This window comes from Acipenser ruthenus, chromosome 10, assembly GCF_902713425.1.
Source record: "Acipenser ruthenus chromosome 10, fAciRut3.2 maternal haplotype, whole genome shotgun sequence".
In the NCBI taxonomy this organism is placed as follows: Eukaryota; Metazoa; Chordata; class Actinopteri; order Acipenseriformes; family Acipenseridae; genus Acipenser; species Acipenser ruthenus.
The window spans coordinates 37,964,571-37,976,231 of NC_081198.1; the positions used below are offsets into that span (position 1 = coordinate 37,964,571).

The window sequence follows — 11,661 nt, forward strand, 5'->3', positions numbered from 1 at the left end:
CAAGGCATTCTGGAGCGAAACGTACTGCCCAGTGTCAGAAAGCTCTGTCTCAGTCGCAGGTCATGGGTCCTCCAACAGGATAATGACCCAAAACACACAGCTAAAAGCACCCAAGAATGGATAAGAACAAAACATTCAACTATTCTGAAGTGGCCTTCTATGAGTCCTGATCTGAATCCTATCGAACATCTATGGAAAGAGCTGAAACTTGCAGTCTGGAGAAGGCACCCATCAAACCTGAGACAGCTGGAGCAGTTTGCTCAGGAAGAGTGGGCCAAACTACCTGTTAACAGGTGCAGAAGTCTCACTGAGAGCTACAGAAAACGTTTGATTGCAGCGATTGCCTCTAAAGGTTGTGCAACAAAATATTAGGTTAGTGGTCCCATCATTTTTGTCCATGCCATTTTCATTTGTTTTATTATTTACAATATTATGTTGAATAAAAAATCAAAAGCAAAGTCTGATTTCTATTAAATATGGAATAAACAATGGTGGATGCCAATTACTTTTGTCAGTTTCAAGTTATTTCCGAGAAAATTGTGCATTCTTCGTTTTTTGTGGAGGGGTACCAACAAATTTGAGCACGTCTGTACCTTGCTCAAGGGTACAGCAGCAGTGTCCTCCACCTGGGATTGAACCCACAACTCTCTGGTTAAGAGTCCAGAGCCCTAACCACTACTCCACACTGCACGAGGAACACTTTGATAAAACCTTGCATAAAATTTAGTTACTAAAGTTTTTTTCCACAATATTGTAAAAACAGGTAGCGTTTTCAAAAATAGGACAGAGAAGGAGAGGTGATACATTTTATTGGACTTTCAGCCAAAGAAAGCAGGTGATTAATTATTGTTTATTCTGTCCAATAAAACTTTTACATCTCTTTCTCGTTATCTCCGGACTGATAAAGCTACCATTTCACCTATCAACGATAATGAGAATATATATATATATATATACTAGCTCAATCCAGACGGTTGTCATGCTGATGCGCTGGGGAGGCCGCACTGTGGTTGATCCCCCGCAGCCAGCATCGCAGCCGTTGTGTGTGCTGATGCGCCAGGGAGGCAAAATAAGCTGATCCCTGGAGCCAGCATTACACTTCAGCCATTAACACCAGACAGAAGGATATCTACATCATCATATGGAAGGAAGTGCAAATGGATGGAGACACATATGGATCACATTAGTTTACTGGAAAGCTACGTCTTAGTTGGTGCTTATCTTGGCGAGAGCCGAGTTCAAATCACCATTAAGTTTTAACATCTACTCTTGTGTAATGGAAATCATTATATATATATATATATATATATATATATACAATATTTTATCTTGGTTACTCAAAATTGTAATTTGAGAAAGGTACAAATGGTAATGTGCATGTCTGCGCTCTTATTTACACGGGAAGGCTTACATGTTGTCACCCTCCAGCTACTGACACTAAACACTGGCTACACCGTCATTAGCAAATTAACCATTTACCAACACAACTAGAACAGGACATCGCATACTTTTAAATAATTCGAAACGTAATCAGTTCAGCTACATGCTACCATTTTTTTTGTCTCTCTTTAACTCGTGTGTGCATACACATTGCAAAACAAACATTTCACCTTTTCGAGAACCGTCTCAAAACTATTTCTTCATACATGAATTGACGTTTAAAATGCTGCATGTTATTATGATACAACACGTATTCACCCATCTAAGATTTTATAATTACTTCTCACGAGTAATCCAATGCTCCTCACTATTTGTATTCTCACTTTTTTTTCTGCACAAGGGCGGAAACCCCGCCTCCAACTACGAGTTTATTGTCAATTTAAAATAGTGGTTGGCTATTTCCAGTATCAGTCATTCAGTGTTTTGTCCACTTCCGGTCTATGTGAATTCTTTGAGTGAAACAAAACTGCACAACATCAGCGGTGCAGCGGTGTAGGCCTTCCAATTACTTCGTCAGAGGCGTTTTGTTTTTTAGAAGCCAGGCATTTAATTTTTAAGACATTTCTGTAAGTATAAACGGCTCTGTTAATCTTGTCTATTTTCACAACTTTTGTTATTAAAAAGCCTTTTTGGTTTCTGCTAGCAGTGACCTAGATAATCCCAGATGAAAATGATTATTCAACTGGTGGAGACAAATATGACTGGAAGAAAATAAGATCTAGCTTGATTTCATTATAGAACACCAGTTTTCAACAGCTTTTGTCTATTAGGTATTTTAGGAATCAAAGTAAATTGCAATTAATGTGTAAACAACACCGGACAATAATACGATATTATTGACCATATATATATTTTTAACTTGGCTAATTTTATGTCAATGAACTGATAAGATTTTGCTTAGAATTGTAAACAGATTGGTGATCAGATATGTTTTATTTTCATGTAATGTACATATTGCACATTTGTTACACTCTAGTCTGTACAATTGGTGTGAACAGATTCTAATTTTGCGCATGAAATGATTACATCAGTACTGCAATCCACGAGTTTTTGGGAGCACACTGACCTACAATTTGAAAGAGCACAGTATGTCACGGTTCACTGGCGCTGTGCCAGTCTGTATTTTTCTACAATACTTTTCGTTTTTATTGAATATACATAATACAATGCACTATATATATATATATATATATATATATATATATATATATATGTGTATGTATGTATATATATATATATATGTATGTATATATATGTATGTATATATATGTACTGTACTGTACTGCAAGGCAGGGATGTACGTGTTTAATGAAATCTATACAATGAGCACAACTCAATCTCGATATAATTTGAAACCACAGACGACAAAGCCACTTTCACACGATGGTACTACTTCATGACCCAACCTGTCTTCCTTAATTCAACTGCTGCAATTAATTGTTTTGTGCAATGCAACTGACTAGACGTTCACAGTTTCGGCTGTATTGTGATTAATAATCACCAAACCTATTGGCTATTTTTAGAGAACCAGACTATTTTTCTTTGATAGTATAGCTGGTTTGAGACACACGCTGACCAATACTGACGCATACATTAAAGTGACACCGAGGAAAAGCAGTGTTAGGTTTTTGCTTAGAAGAGGTTTACATAGGTGCATGCTATTATTTATTTATTTATTTATGTATTTATTTATTTATTAGCAGACGCCCTTATCCAGGACGACTTGCTATTAGGGGCTTGATAAATCTCAGTACATGCCAGTAATACTTCCCTGGTCTTTAGTTTAACTTTGCCCATATAATGAACCAATGCTTTCACAAATATGTACAGCCAAGTACCAGTGAGTTGTATAAGACTGTATGTTAAGGGTCAAACAGTTTTTCTTTTTTTTTTTTTTTAATTTTGTCTTAAAACTGGGTCTACCTCATTCTTTACAGTGTCTGTATTACATTACACAGTGTTACTGTAACAGTGTTCTTAGAGGGTTTACCTTTTCAACTCCGAAGTAGCTTTACAGAATGATAATCCTAAAATACTGTAACTAATGCAATAGTTTACAATACTACCAGTTTAAGGTAGCATTAGGTAGTCCAAGACAGTGCTTGATAACTGAGAGCTATGAAACCAGATATTATATCAGTGTCTTAAACTGGAGAATTCATAATACGTGCAGCATAGGCTTTAACCAATGCTGTTTACCAGTGTGCCTTGTGGGGTGTCCTTTCCAGGACTGCAGTCAGCAGTTTTACTTCTACTGTATACACTCTTGTAACATGTCATTCACCTTGTGGGTTCACATATGGTGAAGGGTGCAGCTTAGTCCCAGTAAGTGTTAATCATACCAACAGCAAAAAAGAAACCTCTTTGTGTAGGAATGAATGAGCTGGCACAGTGATTTACCCCCAACTCCATAGAGGAGAGATTGTATGCACAGTGGAGGGAAAAAAATGGAAATTCAGTCCTTGAGTCTTGAAGCGCTGCATTTACACAACAAAACCTCTATTCAGTTCGGCTTAAGAGGGGCCAGGAAATTCACAGTTGGGCTTCTTTAATTGAAGCTTTAACTTGCACAGTGGAAAAAAAAATGATTTGACCCCATAGGGATAAATGACCCTGGGAAGCTCTGAAGGACACTTCAGCATATAGGTCTAAAAAAAAAATTAAAAAGCTGCAGTGTCCCAGATTGAAGTTACGTTATTGACAAATCTAATGAATTTCTGTCATTCACTGTATTCTTCCATAGTTTAGTTGCCTTTGTTGTAGTCTTCTTTATCAGTTACCCGATGTCAATTGTAGCCCAGGAATCAAAACAGAAATGGCTTTTTTTATTTTTTTTTATCAGATTGTGGTTTTATATACAATACAAATTAGCCAAATCATTTGTCGTTTGACTATCTGTTTTAGGTGTATATCACAGTGTTTAAGGATGGTAACAACCTTATCAAATATGTGAGCTATATATGTATTTTTTAAAAATGTACCCTAAATTATTTCTCTTCCCAGGTCAGAATGAACGTGGGTGTTGCACATAGTGAAGTGAACCCCAATACGAGGATAATGAACAGTCGAGGAATCTGGCTGACATATGCACTTGGAGTTGGCATGCTTCATATTGTGTTACTCAGCATTCCTTTCTTCAGTGTTCCAGTTGTGTGGACCTTAACAAACGTTATACACAATTTGGTGAGTAATCAGTTGCACTAAAACCTTTCGTCTTTTTCAAAAGGTGCAACTCCTGATGTGGAAATTTAAAAGTTGCAGCCAGAGGTTACAGTAAATGAATCACCGATTGTGTCCCACAATTATTTTCAGAACCTCAGAGTTCCGAACATCAAACTTATGAACTGACCGGTCAACCGAACACCCACTTTTAGCTGGAAGTATGCAATCACTGAACCTGCCTATAATGCAACCAGAATCCAGTTTAAAAAAGCGTACGAGTATCCTACTGAAATGGTAAGAACGTGTTACACTTTCAATTGAAAGAAAACGTTGACAATATTTTTTAAAAGTTGACAGCGGTATCATCTTCTGCAATGGGAATACAGAAGAAGGAAATTGCCAGCGATATTAAAAAGGGCCAAGAGCATCATAGCAGTAAAAACAGATGTATCGTACGCAAACCTGATGAGATTTTGATAAAGCACACCGTAAGTGGCATGCTTGTGATGCTGGTAATTATTGTACAACAAATGTATCCAGACAGAGGTGAGGCAGATTTCAAAGCAAGTACAAGCAATTTTACTAGGAACATAGGACTAGGATTTTTTTTTTTTTAAGCCAAAGGTAAGCATGACTAAGTAAGCTGCACAAATACAGTTTGTTTAAAATAAAGTAAAAGCAAGCACTACGTTCATCCAGGCTTTCCTGGACGTTTAAATCTGTGTTTTTGCTATTTACAATCTGAATAGTAAGTTAAATTTAGCAGTTTTCCCATTTATAGTACTATTTTAAAGACTTCAAAACCCTAACAATATGAGTATTGCATTACTGTTCTGTGTCCTTGTAGTATTTGTAAGGCTTTGTAGCAGGTTTACACACTTTATTCAAACCATTGAAAACTCATTTTCAGAGTTGCGGACATTTCAGTTACGAACAACTTCCATTCCTGAGGTGTTTGTAACTCTGAGGTTCTGCAGTACTAAAAAATGATTCCTAGGTGTCAGTTTACTGTATTCAGTAACTTGGAGCTTTCTCTGCACTCACTTTTCAGAAGGCAAATCGCTTTGTGTGCACCCAGATCTTGTTTGTGTTCCCCAAAGATAGTTTTAGCTGCTGTGAGACAAGTTCCCCTTGAAACTTGCATGTCATGTTGTCCTTGAAGAAGACCAATAGTTCCACCCCTGTTTCTATTGATTGCCACAGTATAAAGGTTTGAATGTCATCTACAAGCTATTTTGTAGCTCAGGATGACAGAAAAACTAAAAGTATGACATTTTCTCCAGGTAATGTTTTTGTATGCTGGTAAAAAAAAAAAAGCACAATTTGTTTCTGCAAAGTAACAATAGCATCATTTGTGGCTTCATAGGCTTCATATTGTGGGGTAACATTGGCAATCAAAGCAAAGGATTTTTCCCTTGGCGCTATGCGTGTTTATTCTGCTGCCTATTTGAAGTTCATACTCTGATGAGACATGTACCCCCCTGGAGTTACATACAGCACTTGAACTCTATAGCCAGCTGTTACTAAAACAAAGGCAGCTTCCTCACTACTTCAGACCTCATTGTTATGGAATGTTAACTGCCTTTGAAAATTAAGGGTTAATTTGGTTGCATTGTATTTTAAAATCACCCAAAATATACAAAAGGGGGAAGGGGTGGTAGTTTCTCTGTGGTTGAATACGAAGATAGTCTGTGTATTATTGGTACATGTAACACATAGCCGATCAGTAAGACATTTTGTAAATAGCAATGGGTTAAAAGTTATTTATTTTTTTGCTGTGGTGGATGCATTTTTAAGAATGTATCACTGCTAAAGAACAGAACATTGTAAAAATGTAAAAAAAATGACATGCAGTTTAGGCATTAGTCTTCTCAATTTAAATATACAGAATTAAGGACTGTTTGTTTTTTAACACTTAATAAGGGTTTGGTTGGTTTCTTATTTCAGTATTTTCAGAACATCTCTAGATAGCTTAAAGTGTTTGTAGCCCGAGACTAGAAAATTGATTTGGGCAACTTGTGAGATGGCTTTATCTAATCGGGGACGCCAGTGCATTTATGTAAGAAAGCGTGCAATACAAACCAGCATAGGTTTTTCCATTTTTCAGAAAGCGAAGATATTGGATAGAAACTGTAATTGACAATTTTCACAAATAGTTTCTAACATTTAAGCTAATTAAAATGTAAAACCTTAACACTCTGATCTATTGCATCAGGCTTGAGGGATTCATAGTCATCAATGGTGCAATGGTCTCTTTTTAATGTATTTTTTTTTTTTTCGTAATCTACAGGGGATGTATGTATTTTTACATGCAGTAAAAGGGACACCATTTGAAACGCCAGATCAGGGTAAAGCCAGATTACTCACACACTGGGAGCAGTTGGACTACGGAGTACAGTTTACTTCTTCACGGAAGTTCTTCACTATCTCTCCAATAATATTGTAAGTAAATATATATTATACAACTTCAAGTAATGAATATACTGATTATCTGGAGCAATTGAATGACTACTAACCAAGACTGGGGACATACATACAGATGTGCCCCTCATAGATTTTAAAGCCTTGGGTGTCATTCTTTTAAAATAAGAATGTGAATAATTATCTTAAGTACAGACCTGCAAGAATAAATTGGCCCTTAACATTTTCTCCATTATTATTTAATTACATGACATTCTTCCTTATTGAGAGCACTTTGGAAATTCTCTTTATCATGTTAGAATACTGTACAAAGTCTTCAGACACAATACAATTGTACATGCTGCTGTCATACTGTGACAAAGTTAAAGAATTCATTGCTTTTTCAGATTGATTTGCAGATAGAGGCACTGTACTCGGCATATAATGTAAATTAATTGGCTGTGCACTTAAAATTGATTAGCAGTCTCCAGTTCAAGCAGTAAACCTCTAAGATTATAATGCTTTGCACTCGTTAGCTGATGCTAGTGTCAGGTTTCTACATTTTAGTTTCAATGAAGAAGTATACAGCAATAAAAATAACTAAAAGGCAAAATACAGTAGTAAGCAAATAATACTTATATATATATATATTTTTTTTAAATGCTGTGCTAACACTCTTTTCTTTATTTTCACAGGTATTTTCTGGCAAGCTTCTACACAAAGTATGACCCAACACACTTTATTATAAATACTGCCTCTCTTTTGAGTGTGCTGATCCCTAAACTGCCACAACTCCATGGAGTCCGGATCTTTGGCATCAACAAATATTAAACTGGGCTACCTGAAAGCTGCAGTCTTGTGACCAGTTCTCCAACAAGCAAATTGCTTTTTACATGGTGAAATGAATTGGTAATCTGCTGTACTTTGTACCCTGATAGTGTGTACTAATCAGTTTGTACAGTACGTGTCCAATTGCCAGTCATTGTTTATGTACATTTGGGAAAACCATGTCAGGATTGTGTAAGAGGAGAATTCAAAGTACATTTACTAACAAACTATTTAACGTTGGTTTTCTTCAAAGAACTGGGCAGGCCCAGTTCCAACACTTGAAGCATTTTCATGAAGTTTAGTGTGTAGTTTTGATGCGTGTCATTTTGTAAAAAGAATGGCACAACTGAAAGGAGGCGAGTCTATAAAGATCCATCATTTATACAGACGTTCTGGCCAAAAAATTAGTCAAATGTATTTTTACAGATTAGCTGTACCTGTGATTAAGGGCCTATTCAATTTCAGATTGTGTATTTTCCTAATTTAATGTGCTTTATTTGGATGTAACCATGTTTAAACTGTTGAAGAAAAAAAAGAATATTGTTTTGTATGGTGTTTCATTGGCAAATTGAATCAACTTGGTTATGGGACTGACTCATAATCTAAAAGGATTTTGTTTTTCTATGTAACATTATAAGCATTTTGTTAGATGGTATAGTTTCATATTGTATACGATTTAAAGGTTTCAATAATAAACACAAAAGGTGAAAGTATAAAATGGTAAGGATTTAGTGAGTCTTGCATAAGTATTTAAGTTCGTACACAGGAACTAGTTTACAGAGACATGTCTACAGTATGATTTATGTACAGAAACTTCATATAGCTATACTTGTATAGGACATGTTTGTGGATTCCATTTTAAATGTTTTTTGTTACACCTGAGACAGCTAGTCCGTCTAAGTCTCTGCTCATCTGTGATATTCTTTTTAGCTTTTAAACAACCCATTTACCTTTGACAATAAAAATAATTTGTGCCCTACTGTATGTGCACTTTTCCTTGAGTGGTGAAAGCAATTTCTTTGTTGTGTTTGCATGTGTTTTGTTCATTTAAATACAATACTTTTACATGTGATTAAATATAAATGTGGAAAGCCAACACAGTTGGGCTACTATCTTGCAGACAGTATTTGAAGAACAGCTAGAGGAAGTAAACTGTTTCCTTTCAGAATTTTTGGTCAGAGGTTCTCCCCTCTACATTACGGGCCTTATTTATAAAAGTTAGTATACATGTTGGCACCTTTTTGCAATTTGTAGTTGATTCATTAACACACATTTGTTAAATTTGTTGGAAAGGAACAATATCCTGACATGTTTCTGTTGTGAAGTATAATTTTGTATTTGTTTTCACTATAATTATTTAATTATACACTGTTTTAAATACCTCTGAAAATCCCCCGGATCAAGGTTGTTTTTATTGCTATTAAAAGTCATAGAAAATATATTTCTAATTGTTTTACATGTGTGTGTATATTACTTAGTGTTCACAGTTTTGAACTGTTTGTTCTGTTCTGGGCATTTCTAGACAATTAACAATGTAATAGATTGTTTGAACTATTTTTCAACATTTTCTCAGGTTTATATTATAAAAAAGCACTACATTGTACTAATACATTGGGTCCAAAGTGCACCATATTCTAATAAATTTCAGGACACCCCATATTAAAGATAGATAGATAGACAGATAGATAGATAGATCTATCTATCTCTCTCTCTCTATATATATATATATATATATATATATATATATATATATATATATCTACATATATATATATATATCTCAAACTATTTCTTTGTAAGAAAATCCCAACAAACATTTATTTGTAAAACAGCATGGTATTGGTCCATCACATTATGCACCAAACTGAAAACTATTAAATAAAAACTTACAACTAAGATGTACATAAATACATTTTAAAACCTGCTTAAAATATTTTTTGCTAAGAGGTATTGTTTTCAATTAGGCCACAACAGTGCACAAAACCATTTTACAGTTACAATTGCGAGAGCTTTTGACAATCCTGTTCCATAACTCCTTTAAACACTTCAAACCGATGATTCAGATCTTTTTTGGTGTGGATTTTGTATTTGGTTCCTAAAGCTCCATCAGATGAAATTACTCCAAAGAAGACCCTGCGTATTCTGGAGTGAACCAGTGCCATTGCACACATAACACATGGTTCTCTTGTTACATACAAATCATAACCAGTGCAAATATATGGCAAGCCACTCTCAGTTGCTTGTTCTAAACTACTAAGGTTTACAGAAGGCAAAGAGTTATCATTGGCTAGGTAATGTGAAGCATCAGTTGGCACAAAATGACATGCTGGGTACTTTTTGTAATTATAAGCACCTCCTCCTTGGCCATGGGCTATGAGGTCAATGCAAACCATAACAGCATGAAGTAAGGGGTTTGGGCTGTTTCTGCAGTCATGGGCCACAGCAAGGACTGCGTCAATGTCCGGGTCAACAATCAGTGCACCTACGCTTGCCATACCTTCTTCTTTCCCTGCTTTAGCTGCTTCGATTGCCTGCTCCATGTACTTCTGCATCGTGGCTTTTTCATCTTTGGAAAACAGTTCTCCTTTCAGGGCCACTGTAACCTGCTTATCCTCATGAAAGGATGTGGGCCAGTGTCTACTGGCTTCCTCAAACTGAGGTCTAGTCAATGGAGGAAATGCAGGGATCTGCACCAAGAAAGGTTCACCGAGACCAGTGCAGTCACTTTCGCTATTATGAAGTAAAGCAGTGATGGATGGAATAGTGCCACCTTCTTCTTTGCTATTTAAGTCGCTTGCTAAACATACTATAATTTCTAAAGGATGTGGACTATGTTTATCCCTGCATGCCCGCACCCTCTTGATGTGTTGAAGTCCTTCTAATGGATACATAGCTGCCAGCTTCTTAACAAGGTGAGATGTGTCCTTCTTATTGATAATAGGGGCTGCATAGGCTTGTAGAAACTCAATACCTTGAGACAGCTCTTCTGAAAGCACTGGTAAAACTTCCCAAAGAAACGTGTCACTTTCTTCTGTTTTTCTGCGTTTGCGCTGTGGTTCCATTGCTTTTATCTCTGAAAATAGGTCAAATATGCATTTATTTAATAAAGAGATAATAATAAATCAGTCTATATTGTAGTTAAGTCATACTAATGCAAGACAATTATTTGTTATATAACAACATAATCCGAGATGCACAAATGGTTCCTTTGTCATGTGTAATTTGGACCATGCCTTTTCTCAATTAACTTATACAACGTCAACCCCGCATAGCAAGACTGCTCCTCCACACAGTCTGGTTCTGCAAAATGCTGTGTATACACTTGAAATAGGTATTATTTTGCAGCAGTAAGAGATTATGGTCTTTCAAAGATAAACAAACTATATAATGTGTTTTTGTTTTATACTGCTAACATTTCATAGGAAAACATAATATTTTTTACATTTCATTTTGATAATGTAACTGCAACTAAGCCAACTTTAAACACGTGCCGAAAATGTGTATTTTACTCTTACCTTGAGGTAAATGTACTCTAACTTACAAAAAAGGACAACACACTCTTAGTTTAAAAAAATACGCTAAAAACCACAGTCCTAGTGGCGCTCAGTCGCCCACATTTGCAAATGGTGCACACGTGCAAATCGTCCACACTGAAACAATTTCTGAAACCTACAGCTCTTTCATACTCTTAAGACTCTTATTTGCACAACTTAACGTGTGAATTGGAAAAGTGATTGCGGATGTGTTATTCAGCAGTTCGTTTGATTAAACTAAGCAGTATATCAAAGCATAGTATAGTAGGAACTCAAATGTAGTTGTGTGTTTCCTTTA

General features: G+C 35.9%; 2 protein-coding genes across 2 annotated transcripts; one reads left to right on the top strand and one right to left on the bottom strand.

Annotated features, from left to right (window-relative positions):
- The first annotated feature begins 1,838 nt into the window (after positions 1-1,838).
- Positions 1,839-8,809, top strand: ormdl1 (ORMDL sphingolipid biosynthesis regulator 1). The gene is made up of 4 exons (XM_034004706.2): positions 1,839-2,006; positions 4,444-4,623; positions 6,893-7,044; positions 7,698-8,809. The coding sequence occupies exons 2-4, from the start codon at positions 4,450-4,452 to the stop codon at positions 7,831-7,833; spliced, it is 462 nt and encodes a 153-aa protein (XP_033860597.1). The 5' UTR covers positions 1,839-2,006; positions 4,444-4,449; the 3' UTR covers positions 7,834-8,809.
- A 790-nt stretch (positions 8,810-9,599) lies between these two features.
- Positions 9,600-11,554, bottom strand: adat3 (adenosine deaminase tRNA specific 3). Its single transcript, XM_034000103.2, has 2 exons — positions 11,346-11,554; positions 9,600-10,903 (listed from the first exon to the last, which is right to left on the bottom strand). Exon 2 carries the CDS (start codon positions 10,890-10,892, stop codon positions 9,825-9,827), a length of 1,068 nt encoding a protein of 355 aa, XP_033855994.1. The 5' UTR covers positions 10,893-10,903; positions 11,346-11,554; the 3' UTR covers positions 9,600-9,824.
- Between the last annotated feature and the right edge of the window lie 107 nt (positions 11,555-11,661).

Coding starts and splice junctions, on each gene's coding strand:
- ormdl1 (XM_034004706.2), top strand. CDS start 4,450: ATGAACGTGGGTGTTGCACATAGTGAAGTGAACCCCAATACGAGGATA. Junction 4,624..6,892: donor CAAACGTTATACACAATTTG/GTGAGTAATCAG, acceptor CGTAATCTACAG/GGGATGTATGTATTTTTACA. Junction 7,045..7,697: donor ACTATCTCTCCAATAATATT/GTAAGTAAATAT, acceptor TTATTTTCACAG/GTATTTTCTGGCAAGCTTCT.
- adat3 (XM_034000103.2), bottom strand. CDS start 10,892: ATGGAACCACAGCGCAAACGCAGAAAAACAGAAGAAAGTGACACGTTT.